The sequence below is a fragment of the Anabrus simplex genome, chromosome 13 (genome assembly GCF_040414725.1).
Source record: "Anabrus simplex isolate iqAnaSimp1 chromosome 13, ASM4041472v1, whole genome shotgun sequence".
NCBI lineage: Eukaryota > Metazoa > Arthropoda > Insecta > Orthoptera > Tettigoniidae > Anabrus > Anabrus simplex.
Window position 1 is genome coordinate 33456409 of NC_090277.1, and position 23750 is coordinate 33480158.

The following is a 23750-nucleotide window of genomic DNA, read 5'->3' on the forward strand; positions in this document are numbered from 1 at the left end:
TTTCATTGTCCTAGCGGTTGCCATTCACAAAATATTTTTATAAAACATGCCTGTTTCTATTCGCCCGCCAGTGGGGGAATGGCAACAGGCATACATATTACCGTAATGTTGCTTTTGTACCTTCATTTGGGGGATTGGAAACGGTCTATATCTGATATTAATGCTATAAGTGGGGTAGAATAATAACCTGAACATCCTTTCTCAAATTTTATGTGTATTTGTCAATAAATTCAGTACAACATGAGTAGGTTAAATTAAGTAAAGGTTTACAACATTCAGATATATTTCTAAAATTCAATGCCAAATGTTATTTCTGTGCATAAAATGCCTACTAAAACATATATGCCTGTCCTGTATAAAATGCTCAATTTGAAAACAAATGAAGTCCCAGCTAGGCATATTGTCTCTGAACTTCTTTACAATCTTCCCACGAGAATTAAGATATTGTCTTACAATAATCCTCGCATCATATGGGTCCATTGAGTAACCCCATTCAGCACATATACTTTATCTTCAATCAATTCTTCTTCTTCTGCAGTTAATACTGTCTGTCCACCTTTTTTCTTTATGGTACCGGTAACCTTTCAAGTCAAATGATGGTACAATACAAAATATTTTATTTTATGTTTCTTGCTTGCGTCCTATAGCGGAGGCCATTGTTTGTGATATCATCCACTTCTGCCTGGATTGCTTCTTCGGCTGTGTTTGTGATAGCACTTGCTCCTAGGATCGTGTTTATAAGTTCGGGGGCGTGATGAAACTCTTTGTTTCTATTCACCCCGTAAACTGACAATTTGTGCTGAAAAATAAATTGAGGTTAGATATACAAACGCATGTAAAAATATTATAATGCCATATTTATGATATCGTTTATGAAACATAAGACTAAGTATTTCATAAAATAAGGTTAGCCCATGTCAACATTTTACCTGCTGTCTGAATGAAGTTTTCCCGCGCCAATTTCCTCGTTCAAATTTGGCTCCACTTTACTTGATAATGGCTTCCACAAAACAGTGTGGACACACCTATGAAACATGAATTACTCTTCAGTATATGTTATTTCACAAATATATCCAACAAATTTTAAATTGCAACTATTACAGTATTATTTACAGTAAATTACTAAACTTTCCTGGTTTATTTCTATTCACCCCACTTTACGGTAACAATGTCCATTGCTACACACAGTGTCGAAATGTGTAATGTGATGTCCAGACTACTAGGATAAATTGTTATTTAATTATTATGTGGCATAATTCATTCGTGACAACCAATAAGACATTTTACTGTATACAAAAATATTGTACGTTCGAATTTGCCCTACTTATATACGGAAGACTCACTCTAGTGGGTGCGCCCAGCACACTCTGGTGACGTCATCGAGAACCGATTCCTCGCATGCGACATTGAGTGCGATCGCGGAGTCGTAGGAACCGATTCTCGCGATTCCAGGCGTCATTCGCGCACGTCACTGCTTGTATGCTAGACAGCCCTTGAGCATCGTGGTAATTGGTGGTGTACGCTTCTGATTCCCATTCGTCTCCCGTCTCTCCCAAATCAACTTCACGAACAGAAAAGAACAGTCTCTCGTCTCTCGGTAGGTACGCACGCCATCTATTTTCTGTCTTGTGGTCTGTGTGTAATGGCTGGTCTTAGTCGTCCCAGATGACTTTTGTCTTATATCCATTTGCAGTAGTTAGCTGGAGATAGGTGAATGATACCTGGTGTGTACTGTATGTATACGGTCGAAGAACGACGCACTGGTTATACATTTGTGAGGATCCCTATTCGCTATTTGTGGTTTACTTTCGAAGTGGTTGGCTTGTCGTTACATAATGATCGAATAATTTGTTTTGTACTGTGCATGTCGGACATATTGCGACTGCCTGCGCTGGTTTATACTATGGATTGTGCTGTTTCTCTTAAGATTTTCTACATCAGGTAATTGCAGTTTCTTACGTTTAACACATGCCTTTGCTGGCAGGACCTAGTGTTTACAGTGCACTATGTCTTCTGGTATAGGCTAGATCAATCTTTTTACTTTCATAGATCTGTCTCTGTCTTATCATTTTCTTTGACAATATGAAAGTGACTGAGGTATGAGCGATGCTAGTAATGCCAATTCCTTATGCAGCCAGTTCCTGCTATGAATGGTGTGATAATGTTGCTCATAGGGTCGGTTGATGCATTTCAGTGGGCTTGGCAGACTGATATGTAATAGCAACTCTGGCTCGGTGAGGAAAGCAACGGGAAACTACCTTACTCCTCATTTCCCTAGTACGCCTCGTCAGTGATGCCTAGGCCATCTATGACAGCTGATGGCAGAGCTGTTGAGGATCCCACCAGCGGAAGCGCTGACGGACTGAACATACATACCGGTACACGTTTTACACCGTGTCCAAACGAGTCTCAGTCTTGTACATCTCCATAAGGGACTTAATGTCGTACGTTACGTGATAGGAAATAAGGTAAGATTTATTGTTCAGTTCCTATATAAACACAAAAGCTCATCGGCAGATAATTCTGTTTTTCAGCTGACTGCAGGCTGTCTACATTAAATATATCCAAGCTACTATTCTTAGTGAATACATGCAAATTTGTTCCATCATGTTACCGAATTGATTCTGAATAGCCTGCTGATGCGCAGTAGTATACATGCTGTTCGAACAGAAATTCAGAACTGGTTCTGGGCTGTGAGTCCTGAACTCATGCTGGTCTAACTACGTTCAGAACCATTTCAGAGCCATTGCCAGCAGTTCGCGTTCAATACCAGGGACTGCATGTTCTATATATGCACATTTGATTCGACCAGTAAATCGTGTGACTACATGCAGTTTTTCTCACTGGAGTAGTGAGGTCATCCATCGTTAAACATATTGTAACAATTTGTAGATGGCGTTGATAAAGTTCACAATTGCCATTTGCTAATTCCAACAAATCATTATTAACAATCAGTTCTGGAAGCATTCTGAATCATGTATGCTCATTAAGATAATTTTGAAGGATTTCATAGCCAATTTGGAACTGTTTGTTGTAACAGAGTAGTTTTTAGCCAGTTCAGAACTGTTGTAAGAAAGGAATTCATAGCCAGTTCGGAACTCTTTGTTGTAACAAAGGAGTTCGTAGCCGTTTCGGGACTGTTTGTTGGAACAAATATACAGTGTATATTGTAACATAATCAATAATATTTCTAATGTTTTGGATAAAGTTGCCAATGTACCTGTCTATCCTCTATCAAATAACTTGTTGGATCAATAAGGAATCTGGGTAAACTCCTACTGAATTCAACATATTTTATGGTAGCTCTTAAAGGATCTGCTAGTCCAGGTGAGGACTGTGCAGTGAAAGAAGTATGGCTATATCTGTGTAAGAAACTGGCTTATTAAAATACAAAGGGCACAGTGCTTACCCACAATTGTCATTAACATCCAGGATGATTTACATAATTTGTAAGTGTGATGAATATGACTGGGCTTACCACTTACTATGTGAAGGTTTGTGGATTGAAAACAAAACTGAATGAACTATATCAGAACATTCCTGATAGTGACTTTCAAATTTTATGTTGTATCTGAACCACCACTGGACTGTAGTGTAAAGACAGTGAGGTTTATATTGAGCAGTACAAAATGTACACAGCCAATAGAGCTAGAGGAGGGATGGGGATTGTGTTTTCACAGTGGCTAAAAGCAGATCATTTGCCCTGCAAATTGAGCAAGAAATGAATAGTTTTGAAAGTTTGGTTGTAGAATTTAAAAATCATGATTAAAATTATCTTTACATCGCACTGACACCGATATGACTTATGGTAACGATGGGATAGGAAAGGGCAAGGAGTAGGAAGGAAGTTGCAGCCCTAAAGAAAGTTTTCTGTTTTTTCCCATTTTCACACCAAAGAAATGCTGGGACTGTACCTTACTCAAGGCCACAGTCACTTGCCTTGCACTCCTATCCTTAATGCCATAAGTCCTGTGTGTGTCAGTGTGATGTAAAACAAATCGTGAAAAAAAGCAAGATCAGTTGTGGTATAGAAGACAAAATGTAATGAACAGATTAGAGTACATCAACAGCGTTGCACAGGATAGGGTAGTATGGGGAGGTACATCAAACCAGTCATTAGATGCCCAGTGTAGTGAATGATATGCAAGTTGCATAGTCACAGGCTTTTCACAAGGGGTGTACAAATTAATCTCATTCTGTGGGTGTGCGATGTTCTTTCATTAAAAATATTTTTCCCTGAGGTTCAGTTTCCAGGTAAATCTGGTGGTCCTGTGGCTATGAGCGCAATATCGACTACAAAACAGCAATAATAGTGTTTATTGCTCATGTTTCAGTGCAAGGTCTGTGGAAGTAATCTACATCCCAAAACACTATTTAAAATGGACATGGAAGTAAAGATCAAAGAGGAAGCAATCTGCTTTGAGGAAGCATCAAATACGTCATTCGTGAGTATCATTCTGGGTAACTTTATAGTGATTACAATTAATCCCTTAGCAATCGTCTGAGTTTAACTGGTTAAATAACTCTACTTTTATCTGATGTTCAGGAGACAGACATATGAGTATCTTGGTGTCTATTCGTAAGGCACATATATATTTGTATACTAATTGACTAAATATATTTCTATGATTTCATAAATGCAGAATTCATAGGTATGCACCTTTTATTTGGCACACCATGTCTGAAAACTGAATTGATTTGTTAGGTTTTGAAGCAGAAGTGGGTTTCTCTTCATCTCTCTTTGCTTTGTAGCTCTTGTCACAAAAAATGGCAGTCTGAGTAGCTCAGGTTCTGGAGGGTTTGCCTACTGGTTTCAAGTTGGCATATTAAATCCTTTATCATCGTGATTGTATTAAAGGTTCTCAAATACATTAGCCTCTTGCGGGAACAATATCCGTCATCTTAGTGCTTTGAAATCTTTAAAGCTAATTTGCACGACATAGAATCATTGAGTGTTAATCTGATGAGTGGGTAGTCTTCCTCCGCTTTGATAATTTACGATAAGAAGAGCAAATAATAGCTGCGATTCCAAGGACATAACGGGAGGTTTGTTCCGCTCTGCCGAAATTCCAAGTCCAATACCTACATAGCAAGATTCCATGTGACGTGATATAATGAATTACACATTTAGATCTTAACGAGTCAAATAATTCAGTTGTACACCAGTTCATTCTAGAAAGTGTTCTAATAATAACAAACAATAATGTTAATGTTGGTAGTACAATAGTTAATTTTTTATAGGTCTTTGCTTAAGTGGACTACAAAGGAACGAACAGTAGCAAGAAACATTTTATCGCTCATCGAATTTTCTAAGGAAACAATCAGACATTTTGGTACATGTTTTAAAGTGTTACATAACATAAGAATAACCAGTTGAACTTTTTATAAGTGTTTTAAAGTGTTCCATTACAACAAACATTATTAGGAAATGATCATTATGTATGTATGTATTAAAAGCTATGTTATATATTGACAATTTATAGCTGAATAATGTTAGATCATAAGATGTGGGGAATATTGATTTATGATGTACAAATTGCTGATGAACAGAGTTGGGACTTCTGAAACTTGTACAAGTGTGAAATAATTGTATAAAATTAGAAACTGAAAATATATTGACAGGGCGGACCAAACCATCAACCATATTATATTATATGCTGGATGTCATGCATTGTTATTGGAAATAGTGGATAATTGTAGGCATTGGAACCTTGTATTCATTATTTTTCCCCACAGATAGTTTAATGATTGGTTGTATGTATGTTCAGTCCGTCAGTGCTTCCGTTGGTGGCATCCTCAATAGCTCTGCCATCAGGTGTCATAGATGGCCTAGGCATCACTGAAGAGGTGTACTAGGGAAATGAGGAGTGAGGTAGTTTCCCGTTACTTTCCTCACTGATGATTGGTTACATACCACTAATTATTTTCAGTGTAAATTAACTGAGCAGGCCCTATTCTTTAGAGAATGGGCACCTTTATCTTACCTAAAAGGTCCCAGTAAGATTTCTAATGAGTTTGAGATATCAGTACCTGAAACTGAGTGCTGATTTGGGATCCTATCATTGCTATGGATTTTTTCTTCATTAGGTAAAACTACTACAGTGACATTTAGGTTACTGTTCATAATAACATTACTGATTGTGATTGGTCGGTTCCTTTTTGCCTAAAATCATGATGTGGGGATTTAGGCCATTAATGCAGTATTGATAATTCTATATTATTTTCCAACAGATTAAAATTTACGTTTATATGGGGAGCTTGCTTATTATTGATTTTACTCATCTTTTCTCCTGATTGATAAGATTTTGTAACATTGATGGTCAACTTTAGTAATTGGATTTTTCACTGTCACAATACTCTTAAGGCTTCCTCAATGTTGCTTTTGAAATTGTACCGATGGATAAATCTAGTGGAGTACTAAATTTATTCCCTGTTAGGGTGAGGAATTTGCAGGGCTCGTGTGGATTGTGAGGTGGCTAAGCACTGCATTGAAATGAAAAGTCACCTTATACAGCATTTAAAAACCAGTTAATGGCAAACTAGTTGACCACCTCTATCTCCACCATGATATTAAAACACTGGTATCACCTGACCTGATTTTGTGGCTGTAGGTGCTGCAACAGCTGTACTAATGTCCTGTGAAATATACCACAACTGAAGGAATGTTATTTTTTTAGAAATGAATTCCTGCAGGATTTCATTGATTTAGTTTAGGAGCAAGTCTAGGGGTTTAGAGTGATAGGGCAGTTCATGATGTTAATGTGATAAAAGAATTGTAGTAAGTATATGTTCAACTACAGTGCTTTCCCTAAGACCTCTTAAGTGGGTGTAGTGCCCTGCCGTGTTTACAGACTGCCCAGCTAACATGACCTGGATATGCATTAATTACATACTGTAAAACTGTTTAGACCGGGCGAGTTGGCCGTGCGCGCAGAGGCGCGCGGCTGTGAGCTTGCATCCGGGAGATAGTAGGTTCAAATCCCACTATCGGCAGCCCTGAAAATGGTTTTCCGTGGTTTCCCATTTTCACACCAGGCAAATGCTGGGGCTGTACCTTAATTAAGGCCACGGCTGCTTCCTTCCAACTCCTAGGCCTTTCCTATCCCATCGTCGCCATAAGACCTATCTGTGTCGGCGCGACGTAAAGCCCCTAGCAAAAAAAAAACTGTTTAGTTAAATGATCAGTCATTATTTTCAGCATAATTACATAGGAGTTCATATGTTTAGCAGTTTTGCATACCGTTACAAATCTGTATGGCACTCCACAGCAATGAGCAGAACAACACTAGAAGTTCAAAATCCTCCGTGTCTTGTTCAGGGTAATAACACTAAAATAGTCCAATTTTGCAGTTAATGTTACCTGTCTGTTAATGTGAATGCCGTGAGGAGAATAAATAGAATTTTTTTCATATCCGTTTTAGTACAGCTGACAAAATTTCTGGGGAAAACATTGCACTAGTTAGAGAAGAATCTGGTAGGACAGGATATATTGACATGGTAAGCTGCATCATTCTAGTCCATAGAATAATAAGCCATGCATGTTAGTAATGACTGTTGTCTATATAAGTAAAATTGTAACAACTATGTATCTATATATTGATTATTTTAACAGCATTTTTTACAATTTTCCATTTCACGTGTAATAATGATATCTAAATATTTTTTAGCTCAGGGGTCTTGTCTTCCTTTTTGTTGTTGTTTGAGTTCTTGTAGTTGAAAAAATACTGGATGTATTTGAACCCACATTTAGAATCCTCTTATAAATGGATATTGTTTAAGTTCAATATCATTTCACCATCCGTGAAGTGACTGGGGATTTATGTGAGGAGTGAAAGAGTGATTTTACTCTCCCAAAAAATATACATGAAAATGAAAACCTACAATCTGTTTTCCAGTCTTTGACCAGGTCAGGGATGTAATGAATGAATCAGATATAGGCTGGTATTACGATGGAATCACAACTCCCAAAGTGATTTATATTACTGAGTAATAGATGCTATGAAATGAGTATGGAGTGTGTTGCTGGAATGAAAGATGACAGGGATAACTGGAGTACCCACAGAAAAACCTGTCCTGCCTCTGCTTTGTCCAGCACAAATCTCACATGGAGTGACCAGGATTTGAACCACGGTATCCAGTGGTGAGAGGCCGACGTGCTGCCGTCTGAGCCACGGAGGCTTCAAAAGATATATACATGGCCAACCTTATTTGAAATCTACCAACTTCATTGGAAATCTATTTGTAAAACTTTCTGCTCATGTACACTATTTTGATAGGAGGATTAATGAGGGAGATATCTCTTCAGAATTTCTTACAGTCTTAATTCCTAAAGCACGTAGCCTGCAAGAAACTTTCTTTCTAACTGAAAGCAACTTCACATTTATTGTTAATCACTTAGATTTAATCAGTTTTTATATTCACATGAAACAGTAGACGTACTGTCATAATACCACTTTGAGGAGTCTGATGAGTTAGTTGTTCATGCAAGTGAAAGTAATGGGACAGTCGTCAGCATCATCCTTCGCAGTTTCAGAAGTCACTGATTTGGACTAGTCATCTCACCTCACAATGTTTCTAGCCTCCCAACTCTTCCAATTCTTTCCCACGATATACTTCCAGCACCCGTGTTAATGGCCAGTCGATCCAGTTCTTCCCATCAACTGCAACCAGCACCACATCACCTTCTCCAGTGTTTGTAGACATCTTATTCTGCTCTGGATCAACTGACTTAGGTACTCTTCTCAAAATCTTGTTGCAACTATAGTAAAAATCAAAATCTCCTTGATAAGTTCACAGAATCCAGTTGATCTAAATCTAGTATTCCCTGCAGACATTGTCTTGCAAAATACTTCAAGGTGAAAGTTGAATGAGATCTTGAGGCTTCTCAGGCAAGTAGGTAAGAGGACGGGAATTAACTCGCACAGTAGGGTCGTCATCTCTTCATAACACAGTGAAGCTCTCCCGAGGACATATATCAAATTTCTCTTTACTACCTGAATCTGGTTTTGCCACCAACCATCCCACCAGCCTGCTGTAGGAGTGTTAATCCTATAATGTATTCGCTGGTTTTAGTTGACAGTTCAAAATAAATTATCTGTACCAGTGAAATTTGTTCCGTTGTTTTTGTAGACACTTTTGGTCTTTCTCATCGAGTGACGAACCATTGAAAACTCAGTAAAAATCCATTCATTACAAAATTGCTGACCAGTTCCAAGTGCACTGCCCTATCCTTGGCAAATGTAAAGAGCATAATCCACCCCTTCCTTTTTACGTACATTCAGTAACAAGAATCCAGCAAGGTCTACAGTTGTCACCTCAAATACCACAGCATCTATTCTGTTTTCTGATAGAGGTCCAGAATCAGCATCTGCCTTCTTAGCTTTGTGCCGTTTTTCATCTCGCACATCTTGACAGCATGGCCTAGCTGCTCCTTCATCCTGGTTGTATAACCGAAAAACTTTCTCGCAAGTGCAACAGTAACATGCGAGTGGCAATGGGTAATGTTCTAACATGTTTCTCATTAATTAGAAGTTGCACCAGATGATGACTACTTGTTATTACTATAGGGCACATGAAGTCCTCACTATCTTTCCTATCAATATACTGACAAATTTCCTTCACAGTTTTATATTGTTCAAAATGATTTCCGGCTGGAAATCCCTTCTCCCCCAGAAATTTCTTCTTGAACTAATCAAATGAGTAACCTTCCTGATGCCTTTACTTCATCCATCATTGTCTCTCCCACAAGTGTTTCTCTCACATTCCTTCTTTTGTTATTAGTAAACTGAAACAACCAGGTGACTATTGTGGCAATCTTGATATAGAAGAAGATTATTCCAGATACCAAGGAGGCTCCCCATAGGGGACAGCATAAGTCACAGTTTCCTTATCTCTTTCACGATTAACTTCCTCTTCTTACACAGCAACTTCTCTGCAAGACCACTTTTCTTCTCCCAGCTTCACCGGGACCTTCCCACCACTTGGATTCCTCTAAGACTCATCCACGTTACAACCTTGTGAAGGCAAATCAGCTGGATAAAGTCTTCATTGTAAATGCTGCCACTCTGCTCTGTGGGAGAAAGTCAGTATTTCCTTCACTGTATTTTGTGCAGACTCCCTTCTTTATCCCTATGAATGCAGTGTCCAAAGATAGCAGTGCACATCGAGCCTGAGGCTTTTATAGTTTTTAACATTCAAACACCAATATTGCAGGAAAGTAATTCTAGTCAAGGTGTTGTAGTTCTCTTAAATGGTGCTACCCTACCTTTTGCAAATATTATCTGCAGACTGATTTCATTGTGATGCGTTCTTCTCGACGATATGACTGCAACATAAGCATATTTATTAGCATCACAGAATGTATGAAGTTAATAAAACTTCCTTAGAGTCAGCCAAGGTAAATCGTATCGGTGTAGTGATACAAGCTTATCGAGGTAATTGTTCATTCTACTTTAGGAAGATGCCTTTTGTTTCTAATAGTACCTCTGTGTCCCAACTTATTTTCTGCTCCCAAGTGTCTTGCAACAGAACTTTTGGCATCAGAGACACAGGACAGGAGAAATCAATGGGGACAAAGATGGATAAAATACTTCAACTTGTTGCAGGTTTGTTATGAATTTTGTAACTTTTTTGTGACAAGACCTAGCAGCCCCAGTACTGGGGAGACAGAGTCTTCTGTCCCTGAAAAATGCATGCCACCTTCCTATCCACTCGGCTATGATGAAAGACCTTGAAGCTCGTATGAGTATGATCTTCCCACCACAGAAATTGATCAACCCTCTTTACTGACCCTTGTAGGAATGCCTTTCTTATGTCCGAGATCACACCCACTGACCTCTCTCTAAAGCTGAACGGAACAGAGGGAATAAGTTTGATTAAGTTCAGACCTTTGTCATACAGTTATTCAGTGACAAGTTCCACTTCCTTTTACTGGATGCGTCGAATATGCTCCTAATTCGCATAGTTACACCCCGATGAGGTAGAATGTAGCCTTTACCAATAGCCCCTTCATAATGTCTTTCTTCAACAATACCATCTAGCCCATTCTTGAAGTACATCATACTCTTCAAATTAGTGCTCACAAATAATTTTCTCAGACATAGAACATAGTATATTTTCTGCAACATCGTTGTGTCATATATTACTTGCAATCCCTATTGTTTCCCAACTCTTGTTTCAAGAGGGCAATGATGTTTAGTGAAATAATTCTTAAGGAATTGGAGAGGATGGTTGGTAAACTCCAATTTCATAAAGCAGCAGGAATAAATGAATTAGACCTGAAATGATAATGTATATTGTGAAGGAAGGATTGAAATGGCTTTAGAAAATAAGATTATCATGGAGTGTTAGTTAGGTACCTTCAGATTGGATGAAAGCTGTAATTTCACCTACCTCTAAGCAAGGAAAGTGGAAGTATTGCAACAATTATCAAGGTATTTTAATAATCACTGTACCAGGCAAGGTGTTCACTGGCATCTTGGAAGGGAGGGTGAAATCAGTGGTTCAGAGGAAGTAGGATGAAGGCAGTGTGGTTCCTGGTCATAAAGGGCTGTCAGGATCGTATTTTCTGTATTGGCCAGAATTTTGAAAAATCTTTGTTGATCATAGTTTACATAGATCATCTGCTAAAAGGTGTAATGCAGCAGGAAGGTATACAGTAAGGTGAAAGTTTAGTAAGCAATCTGTCATATGCTGACAACTTTATGTTAATGGCAGATTGTGACAAAAGCCTGCATTGTACTATCTTGGAACTTGAAAATAGTTGCAATGAGTATGGTATGAAAATTAGCCTTTCTAAGACTAAATTGATGTCAGTAGGTAAGACATCCAAGATAATTGAATGTCAGATTGGGGATATGAAGTTGCAACAGGTAGATAATTTCATAGCTTTAGGATGTGTGTACTCCCAGGCTGGTAATATAGTAAATGAACTTGAATCAAGGTAATGCAGTCTGCCCACAGTTGCAATCAACTGTATCCTGGAAGACTGAAGTAAGCTCCTGGACAAAACTATCTTTACATAGGCATGTTTTCAGACCAACTTTGCTTTACAGCGGAGAAGGCTGGGTGGACTCGGGATAAAATATTCACATCTGAGAAGTAACAGACATGAATTTACTTAGAATGGTTGCTGGTAAAACAGTTGGGAACAACGGCAGGAGTGTACTTGATATGATATAAAGGCTAAGTTAGGAATGAACTCAATGGATGGAGCTGTAGTCATGAAGCACATTTTGGTGGGGTCATGTGAGGAGAATGGAGCAGGATAGGTTACCTAGGAGAATGATGGTGTCTGCCATGGAGGGTAACAGGAATGCAGGGAGACCAAGGTGATGATGATTGGACTCAGTTTTCAATGATTTAAGGATAAGAGATATAGTGGTGATTAGTACATTCACAAAGGCCTGCAGACTGAATACCAAAAGGAATAAGTCTATAATGAAGGGGTGTGTGTGTGTGTGTGTGTGTGTGTGTGTGTGTGTGTGTGTGTGTGTGTGTGTGTGTGTGTGTGTGTGTGTGTGTGTGTGTATATGTACCTATTCCTTTAATAAAATGAAGATGTATGTATGTATCTATTCCTTTAACAAGACATTTCTTCTTGTACTCAAAGAATACAATTGCATTAGTGCAGTGTCCATGTTTGCCTCTATTGGCAGCATGGTCTGAAGTTGTCTGGAAGATTCCTCCATTATTTATGCAGTACAAAATACTAAATGCACTCTTATAAACAATCATCAGTTTATTGCGTTTATTACATGATATACAAAAATGCTATCTGATTTGAGTGTTGGTTCACTTTTAGTTCACCTCCTTGATGGTGATTTTTGTTCCGTCAGCCCCAGACCTGGATCCGCCCAAGATTTTATTTTTTGAGAATCATCTTGCAACTCTTAGCATTGGATAATGTGCATATGAAGATCCCAGAAAAGTTTTAATTTTATTTATTCGACATATAACTTCCGAGAAAAGGCCCGTGCCATATATGGCACATATATTCACATATGAGAATTTGGATCTTATTCCGCATTTGGCTTACAGATATGCCTTTATCAATACTTTCTCTTGTAAATCATCAGTATACAAATTTTTTTAATATTTGCATATATTACAAAAGTAATGTTGTTCCGGAACTATTAAAAATACCTAGATTTTTGGTGCTAGGGATGATTTTATCGGGGTAGTAAATGACCTGAGTTGTCAATAATATGAGGAAATGAATTTATATTTTAAATAATAATGCTAAAATATCACAAGTTACCCAAATCACTTATTACCTCTTGAGACAATCAGTCTGTATGAGGAATTATAGCAGCGGTATGTACAGAGATAAGTCACCTGTTTGTGTGAGTACTGCACTAACGGTGATGTTCTGAAAGGCAAGTACAGACTACTTATTACCTTTGTGCGAGTGATAATAAGTAAAACAGTCTACATATAAATCTACATTGCACTTTGTACATTAGGTTCTAGGCCTAGCAAGGCAATTTTCTCTTCGCTCCTGGAATTATAGAAAGCCAGTGATGCATTCCATCGTACCAAACTTCCTGTACTGCGTTATGACCAAAACAATGAGATCTACTGAACAAGGGAGCAGCTTTGTAGCATTTAAGATAAGTCTGGACAATTGCTCGTTGAAAATCAAGGTGAAAAATGTCTTCTCGAGATGTGTGTTTCAGCTGCCATGCATTATGCATTAGCTCGCTGAAGCTGGGTACCTACCAGGTAAATTATCGGCGAAGCCACCTCCAGTTTCATCTCCGCTGTCATCATCCGACAAAACTGCAGTGTCTGGAGGCTCCATAAATACCTGTTCTACGTCGGAAAGTTCATATTTTTCCAAACAGTTGAGTACTTCTCACAATGAAATTCTCTTAGAAAAATGTATGAACCCATAAATGTGAAGCATATGAAAAGACAGGATGAAAAACTGCATAAAAGATACATTTCAACAAGTAAACCGCAACGTAGTGTCAATTTTATGTGAAATACTTACTGTGTGATTAAAACTTGTTAAAGTAAATCACATGATTTACAGCCTACACTATCGTGCGTTGCTAGGTTGATAAAGAAAAGTTTAATGAACGGACAGGAAAATCGGAACTATAACAATTATACGCCGAGTTATACCGGACAGAAAGACAGCACTTCCGCCCAGCGTGCCAGATAAGTACCACCAAATTTCTACTTCAAATGAAAGGACACCTATCATCACCAAGACATATCTTAGCTAATCCTCATACATATAAGGAGGTTAGAAAAAAATATAGCACAACTGGTTCCATATAAATAACTATAGAAGTAAACCAGGAATTACTTACTTCAAAGGGTGCAGCTATTAGTGGCACTCGTGAAAACAAGACTTCTTTTTTATGTAGCTGCATCGTACCAATGAGTACGATATACTAAAATAAACTACATAAGATGTTCGGCGAGTCTTCTCTGAACACGGCAATATTGTAGTAAACAAAACAGTGCGTGCAGTTTCAATAATAAGAGTCCAAGAAAACGGTGTAGTTTGCCGTGCCATATATGGCACGCTGGGCGGATCCAGGTTAAGGAAGAGTCTTGCTATTAGAATAAGCATGAAGCAAAATGTTCAAGGATTGTTCCTTCTCATCTTAATTTAGCCATTCAGAATATTGATGATAATAATAATAATAATAATAATAATAATAATAATAATAATAATTGTGGCCTGTTGCAGATTTTTTGAGCTGTCACCTACAGGAAAACAGGAATGTCTAAGCACTGAGGCAAAGAACAATAAATGTGTCAAGTCTTCCATACTGTGCATCTCAACCATGAAACATGCTAATGTAGCATGTTCTCTAAAATGATTTTACCCATGTCTCAAAGAATATGTATCTGCCTCGCTTCAAGTGACTTATGAATTTCGGCTTTCAATCGATAGAGGGCAGCTCCCTCAGTCGCGAGCACGAAGGATCATTATTTCGGCGAGACTCTTTTAATATCATCTCCTTGGAGAGAATCTTGTTGTCTTCATGCATGCTAATTTAATCATGGAGCCCTCACACACAGGAGTGGCATTTTTACATTTCAAATGGGTGTTTCATAGATTTAAAGCAGACCTTCTTTATCATGCCTTCATGATTGATATTGAAGGTACCCTAATAGTTTGAAATGATACTATTTCTGCATTCTGTTTTCTTTATTCTTTTCTTCGTATAATGGCCGACCGATACGCATCTTTGTACTCAGGGCGAGAATGGTTGGTGTGTCTGTTGTGGACGTGATTGTGGTGCATTAATAGCTGAGTCTCTGTTTATTTTGATGAGCTTCGCTATGAAATATTTGCCATCGTTTTGAGGTATGCCCTGCGTGTCGGCTGGGAAATCCATTCTGGTCGTACGCAGTGTGTGTGTGATGGTTCTACGTTTGACCGTGGGGTCACGAACGTCCTGCTGCCAATTGCACTGGCTGAGCCAAGTATCTATAATTATTGTGAGACCTAATTTGTGAAATGATGACTTGCACTGTACGAGTTGCCTTGATTTATTTACTCATACCAATCTGCTGGTATTGTTTGCCTAGGAGGGCAAAAATGCTGTTTGTTTGAATGAATGTGAGGATGAATGAGGATGACGTGTCGATCAGGTAAATTGATTTCTATTTATTTCTTTACCGTGCCTTGTTATTTCTTGGGTGCGATGTCGTTTATTTGTTTGGTGTCCGTCCTGGTCGTTTGTGACCTGGCGGGCGCCATGTTATTTCGTTTCTTTCGTGGGCGTGTGCAGGCCCATGTTATTCTTTGAGATTGGAATTCCATTCACTGGTCCAGAGAGCTTTCTCTCTGCCCTTTGATGAAATCTTCCTTGGGCGTACACTCTGAGGTTTAATTTATTATTATTATTATTATTTTATCTGCTCCTTGGTGTGGGGAATCTTTTAACGAGAGGAATTATTGAAAAATGATATAAAAGGGTAACAGACGCTCACGCTTGGATTGAATTTTTTCTCGCCAATGGAATGATCAAATTAATCCCATGCAAAAGATATTAACATCACAGCATTATGTTGCGAGGTCATTGATTATTCAATGGAAACATGATATGAATAACTATGCCTGGTGTTTAAAAGAATTGATGAGGTCACAATGTTGACACGTTTTCCACTTGGGTCGACATCAAACATGTATGTATTGCCCTGTTTCAATGCTGGTATTTTCCGTTAATTGGTGTATTTGATTTGCATTATATTTCAATAAACCCTCATTTAGTATTTATGTGGATTTTTACTCATAGTAGTGTTAGTCATTAACTTGAATTGCATTGGTAAGAGGGACATTTCCAGTTCAGGACTGCGTCGTTCGCCCTTGCTGGTCGGGGATCTACGCCTCATTTTTCTTTTTGATGCACGTATTTAAATATGTATGTATAGTCTTTGGGGTGGGTGTGGTTCAACCATGATGATAAGGATATGTTTCATGTAGACTCATTACACTGCACCAATCCACATGTGTCAGTGCTTGTGCTCTACCAAGATTTATACCCTTATAGGACTCTATTAGATCCTCATGTTCAGTCTATATATATATATAAATGAATGTTTGTATGTAAATGACATCTCCTCCTAAAACACTCGAGCAAAATCAAAGAAATTTGGTATACTCATAACTTATCTGGAGACAAGCACTGTGAGGGTAAGCCATGCCTGGCACCCTTAGGGGTGGGGGGCAGGGCGGTTATATATAAAAGTAATAGAAAACAGTGTTGAATACATAGTTTCCGAGTTTGCTGACATGAATAGTGACACGCCGGATCTTTTAAAAGTCCAAGTGAGCCCCCTTCATGAAGGCGGCAAGGGGGAGTGATATATAAAAATAATCAATAATAGTGTTGAATCCATTGATTTGGCGGTCGCTGAGATGAATAGTAACACTCCAGAAATTTTTAAAGTCCAACTTCAGCTCCCTTTGGAGTGGGGGGTCCGAGGAGGAGTGATATATAAAAATAATCCACAACAGTGATGAATCTATAAATTTCGCAGTCGCTGAGGTGAATATTGACATTCCGGAATTTTTTAAGTCCACCTTCAGCCCCCTTTGGGGTGGGGTGTTAATGATGTATGAAAATAACCTAAAATAGTGTCAAATCCATACTTCGCCGGCTTGCTGAGATGGATAGTGTCATTCAGGATATTTTTAAAATACAAGTTCGGCCCACTTTGGGGTGGGAGGCGTACAAATATTACCTACTATCTGTAAAATATGCTGTGGGGTAAGACGACCCTAGAACCCCTAGGGAAGGGGATCAAATATAACCTATATTAATAAATGAAAGTCAGTTTGGAACGATCAATATATGTAGTACACTGTACTGTATATATAAGTTATACAAATTAAAATTGACGTGAATTAATGAGGCACTTCCAGGCATCCTAGAAACTTAAAACTTTAGGATCCCTAGAAGACTAGAAAATTTTAAAAATACTCTGAGAGGCCTCGCTGGGAGTCTCAAATTTGGGGCTTATCATAAGAACGCATTCAGATATATTTATCCTAAATGATAACCTATAGGTTTCATGGGTTTAAAAGTTTCCTGAAAATCCTAATTTTTCATTCCCCCCATATCAAGATGGCGGCATAATCTGCCAGACGAGCTAGAAAATTGAAATTTAGCTAAATTATAGCTTTTAGCCCGTAACCGACAGAAAAATTACAAGATGTTGAAAATGTTAATGTTTTACCCCCCAAAATATCGAAATATGGAGGCAATTTTAAAGACAGTGCAGACCTTTGTCTCTTTTCATCCTCACAAACCATTGTTGAGTTAATTCCTAGGTCTTTAAAAACAAAATCAGAAACATGATCAAATGAATAATAACTGTGCCTCACAGCACTTCCTTTGTTTAAACATTAAAATAGGTTTGATATCGAACAGTAATTACAAAAACAATGTCGGTTATAATTCAGTAACACTTAGTTAAAACAAAATGTATCCTTGGATTAGTTACACTGATTAGTGCAGCCATATGCTGAACATAGGGCTAGCGTTCTTGAGATAACAATCTGACTTTTTGTATTGAGCAAGTGGCCATGCAGTTAGGGTCATATAGCTGTGAGCTTGTATTCAGAAAATAGTGGGTCGAACCCACTGTTGGAAGCCCTGAAGTTGGTTTTCCCTGTTTTCCTGTTTTCACACCAGGCAAATGCTGGGGCTCTAGCTTAATTAAGGCCATGGTCCCATTCCTTTCCACTCCTAGGTCTTTCCTATCCTTTTGTCACCAAAAGACCTATCTGTGTTGGTGCAACGTAAAGCATATAGCAATATCCCTCTCAGCTGACCATATGTTCTCACGCTTTCACAAGGAGCACTGATTTCATGAATACAGGCCCTCTATGATATTGCAGATATCCTATAGTAATAATTGTTTGTATGGTTCATGTTGTTTAGGGCTTATGTCCTTGATAACTTCCTTTCGAAATTTCATATGAGGTGGCCTGCCCTAATCCATCCCTGGTGAGATCCTGTTTGCTCAATGCCTGATGTCCTCTGGATTGGCCCAGAACAAGTTTGTCGCTTGTATTTTGGGTCTCAGTCTCATCCTTCACACTTACAATATGAAAGTGACTGCTATGAGCAGTATTTTTAACACCATTCCTAATACAGCCAGATCCTATAGGAATAGGTGTGAAATTGATGTCCACATAGGTAGTTTGTGTGTACAGTTCAGTGATCATGAGAGACTGGTATGTAACAGCTAGTGTCTGGCTGGAAGAGGAAATCAATGAAAAAATTCTTACCTTACTCTTGAATTCCTTAGTTTGCTTCCTCAGTGACACTTAGCTCTCTATGGCAGCTGAAGGTAGAGCTATCGAGGATCCTCCCTGTCTCCAGGCTAAGCACTTCATATACTGTACAAGAGGAAATATGTATGATACATATTTCCTGCTGAGTTATTTGTCTGAACAGGATGTGAAAGATAGCAGTGATAAATTGTGAAATTCTTAATATTTCAGAATTGGTTTGTTTATAATGAGCATATTATTTGTAAGTATGTCTATACATTTTCCTGATCATTTGGGTTATTTTAGAAGGTTATGTAATTGTTCAACTCTTCAAAATTATCTCTGAGCATTCAGACAGGACATTTCTCCACTCCTGAAGGTCTCTTAGTTGTCATGCTTTTATGGATACTCGACATGGAAATTTTCTGACAGATGATAATGAAGTTTTGAAACTGAAACTCTCTCATTTACTAGTAAATGATGAATTGTTAAGCCCACTCATATATAACTACATTTCCAGATATGTCTGAAAAATTTGCCTAATATATTAACTTTTCCACAGGACAGTTACAAAATTCTATCAGAAGAGATGCATTTGAAAGAAGAACTGAAATCAGAGTTGGCAGAGCCAAGAGAAACACAGGTGAACACATTTGAAGTAATCTAATATTTTGGTTATTTTTTTCTGATAAGGGAAATTTAACAAACTGCTGAATAGACTTCATAGAGCACCTCATTTTAAAGCAGACATTTTGAAGGCTCTTGGAAAGATGTATAGTGAGATTTCCAATATTTTGAAGTGATTTTCGTATTATCTTCATGTAGTTCAAAATTGTATGCTAGTTAATATTGCACCCGTCATGCCGGGCTCAGCTCGGCCGGTGAGCGACGATCTCCAGGGGGTAGATCGTTCGCTTATCGGCTGTGCGAAAATTTTAAGTGCAGGGATAGATGATGAACTAGTGGCAAATGAGAGAAAGCTAAATAGGTTTCACACATTTATTACAACTACTGCTCTTCTCAAATTCTACAATAATTTACAAAATCTAGGAATTTTCATGTAACTCGTCTTCTTTTATGTCGTTATCAACATGGACACTCCATCGATAAATGGAACAGCAAATGCCTGAATCTGTAAATATAATATTTAGATTTTTAGTTGAAAATTAATTAAATGATAAATAATAATTAATTTGAGATTATCTCTTCCATTAATAATTAAATGATTTGAAAATAAAATTTCCTTCCTCAATGGACTTAACTCAAATCGAGTTCGAAAATGATCATTTTCACTCCTTTCTGAAAATTAAATAAAAAAAAATTTCTCCCATGAAATTATGGTTGAATCGTCTTCCTTGTCCTTTAAACTAGTTAATAAATTCCTTTTTATAATTATTCAGTAGTTGATCTTCACACAATAATTTGGAATTTGACATCGTGTTAACCTACATTTACCCATTGATTGGAAATAATTAGTTATATTACTCTTACAACTTCTATTTTGTGAGTTCAATCGACTGACATGGCCTATACTTATTTATATGTATTCGCTAGTTAAGACCCTATTCTTCCTTTAAAAACGAATAAAATTCACTAAAGGTTTAAATTCTGTCAAATAATGAACCACTAAAGTTGGCATAAAATTGGCCAAAAATTCCACGAAACAACGAAGAGCATCATCATAAATATGGACTGTAAAATTACAATAAGCAAAATACAGACAAATCACACACACTACATTCACACAAAGATACACGGAAATATTATATACATATTTACACGAATGCTAGCCCTTGATTATTATTTTCATGTTTAGTCAAAGTCAGGGAAAATATTCTCATGATGACAGTATTGTGGGGACTTCCTCTCATCAACTTGAGATGTGATAGAGCAATGATTATCACTTTATTGAAGAACTCAGTTATACGACGATGTTCAGGAAAAATTTACGAACAAAAATCATCCGAAAATCGACAAAATTGCTTAAACACAGGTCAGAATTAACATTCCGCGCACGCGGTTCATGAGCTGCGGTATTTATTTTTACCTTTCCACCATAATTGTGGCCCTCAATTAATCTGCGCTCACAACGAAGAAATTACGTCAGGTAACATATTTTCTTCTTAAATTGACTCAATAATGGATGCACAACTTATCTGCTAAGTTCAATAATATCCATCTACCAGTCAAATAATTATAATAGCACAGCACAAATATATATAAATGTATCGGTCAGATACTGCCATTTCCCAGGCCTAAATTAATATAAATGAGCGCACATCAACCTTATTCAATAATAATTATTATGCTCATGACCTTAGGTGTTCTTTTACGCGATAATTAGGTTAATTTATTTTTATTATTATTATCATCCCTGGCCGCGCAAGATCATACATGCGGGAGCTACTGCACAATAATATCTCAGATGACTCTATCGCACTCGGAATCCAACCATACGTCGTATAATCGAGGAATGAACTCTGATATAATGGAATCCACGAAATTACTGTCCCATCTGATCTCAATTCAAGTATAAAAATTATTCAAATAGTCCTAGTTTAACGTTGAGCTCGTATTACTTTTATTTCTCCTGCCACAATGAACTCGGGACAGTTGAAACATTTCTTGATGACATCCACTCAAACAAGCTAATAGGTTCAAAATACTCACACATTCCCAAACTACCTTCACCAAGAAAGAAGAGGTGGAAAAAATTCTAACTAATAGAAATTCTTCTAAGCAAATAAGTAGAGGCTATATCATTACACTTTACATTTACAAATAGGAAGAAAGAATAACAATGTTTAAATATTACTTGGTGGTGACTGTCGATCATAGAACTCGGGCTGATGACCTAGTGCATTACCACGTTACGCACCATCGATCCTGGTCTCGCCCGTCTGAGCTGCTTTACATTCTACTCGTTCATTGAGGACATGCTGGCGCGCTGGAAACTATACCATTCATCTCGTAGGAAGACAGGCATCCTGACTTGCACTCGAACCAATGATCTCCTCTGTAGAAGTTCTTGTGAAAGCTGAAACTGAAAATTAAGTCTGAGACAAGTCCAAAACACACACCGCTGTTTGACGAGATGGAAAAGCAACTTATCTTTTAATATCTTCAGTTGATTGTAAGTAGAATCCGTGAATGTCTGAACTGCTATCTGCAAGATGTTGGTAGCTCTAAATAAGACGAAGTTCCCCAGTGAGCAAAGTGCGTCTCTTAACGTCTGTAGTTGAAGTCAGAATAAATTCCCACTCGTCGCGTTCAGAGGTAGAAAATTCAGAGTAAAGTTTCCTTAGGAAAATCCATAATTCACCGTCTCAAGACAGGGGTGCGTCTTTTCATTATACACGATTGGTCACTTCATTAACTTCACACCAAATTGATCACTTGATTGGCTGCCATAGTCAGACATCATATAACTTTACTAATATCGATCGAGCATTTGACACACATTTCGCCTGATCACGTGGTATTCACGGCTGATTTGAAGGTTACTTGGCTAGCGGTATCTGCTCTCTCCCTCTTGCTCGCCCTTGGCTGGGATTTCCGTACACCTGGTGTTTGGTTCTAGTCGACTCGATGTGCTAAAACTCCCTTCCTGGTTCACGAAATAATGTTCCAACACACAGTAGAAATAAAATATTCTCCAGTAAATGATTTTTACCACTTTTGAAGGGGACAATATATAGGAGCTATTATTGTTCAAAGTCCCTCTACTGCATGGCATCGGGTGGCTGGTTTCATCTCTGTTACTGCTACCTTATCCTACCCAGATTTAGGCCGGAGCATGGCTATCTTCCTTTTGTTAAGTGTCAAAGAGCTCCAACCCATTCTTCAAAATATTGATCCAAGATGTCCGTCTTCTTCTAAGTCCCCTTTTGCCTAAATGTTTTCCGTAAAATATTACTTGTAACAGACTGTCCTTTTTAGGAGTCCTCATAATGTGATGCATGTATTTCAGCTTCTTGAGTTTTAATTGTTTGATAAGCTGTGGTCGACAGCTCATTGTGGGGGTACCCACTGTCGGCAGCCCTGAAGGTGTTTTTTGTGGTTTCACAATTTCATATCAGTAATATGCTGGGGCTGTACCTTAATTGAGGCCATAGCTGCTTCCTTTCTACTCGTAGCCCTTTCTTATCCCTTTGTCAGCACAAGACCTATGTCTGTTAGTTTGACATGAAAATAACCCACAGGAATTGTACAATTTCCTGTTATATATCCACATCTAGAAACTTCGGATTCTCTTTTCTGTAGTAATAAAATATATAGGGCTGTACAGTATTTACTAGGGTGGAGGGGACACAGCACTTTGTAATTCTCTTCTTGAGCTTTATTCTGAGATCGTTTCACGATAGGACTTGCCACATGCTAATGAAGATGGAATCTGCTTTCCCTATCTAGCATTTGATGTCAGCACAATTATCCTATGTCACTCCCTAGATACACCATATTTTTTTGCCCTGTCTGCCTGTATGTTGTACATCAGAAAGATTTCAGGTGTTGCAGGTTTCCTTTTTACATTGCTTTCGTTGTCTTGAGGACAAAGTCAGAATCTTTGGGTACACCTTGTGCAAACTGTGGAGAACACTCATTTAAGTGCAGGACAGGAAGAGCGCTGTAGTGAAAGGTGGCAAGGACTAGGTTCAAGCATACATAGGAGAGTGTAAGTGTGGATATTGTACAATGCAAGCCTTGTGAAACATACAGTCTTATCATAAATTGTAGTATTCCTGTTAAGAAAGCTTTTACAAGCCCTTCCAATAATTACACACATAACTGCATATTTCATATAACTCAGTATGTTAATCGCTTGATAGAAGTATATGGATGATTCACTGTCACTATTGCTAGGCATAGTAAATCTCTTAAAGAATGCCCCTCCCACTGTTTCATCATGTTCTGTATCCACATCTATTTCACTTCCGCTGGAAGTGTCTGTCGATTTATTATCACTTGCGGTTTCAGTATTGCTTCCATCACTGGCACTATTTCT

The 23750-nt window shown here is 38.0% G+C and overlaps 1 protein-coding gene across 1 annotated transcript in view; it reads left to right on the top strand.

Moving 5' to 3' along the window:
• Nucleotides 1-1457: 1457 nt before the first annotated feature.
• The window catches only part of LOC136884811 (zinc finger protein OZF-like), a 45626-nt gene continuing 23333 nt past the window's right edge, over nucleotides 1458-23750 (top strand). Inside the window, exons 1-3 of the mRNA XM_068230096.1 lie at nucleotides 1458-1597; nucleotides 4335-4445; nucleotides 19311-19391. Of these exons, the coding sequence (XP_068086197.1) occupies nucleotides 4380-4445; nucleotides 19311-19391 (147 nt within the window). The 5' untranslated portion in view covers nucleotides 1458-1597; nucleotides 4335-4379. The remainder of the gene's footprint in view (nucleotides 1598-4334; nucleotides 4446-19310; nucleotides 19392-23750) is intronic.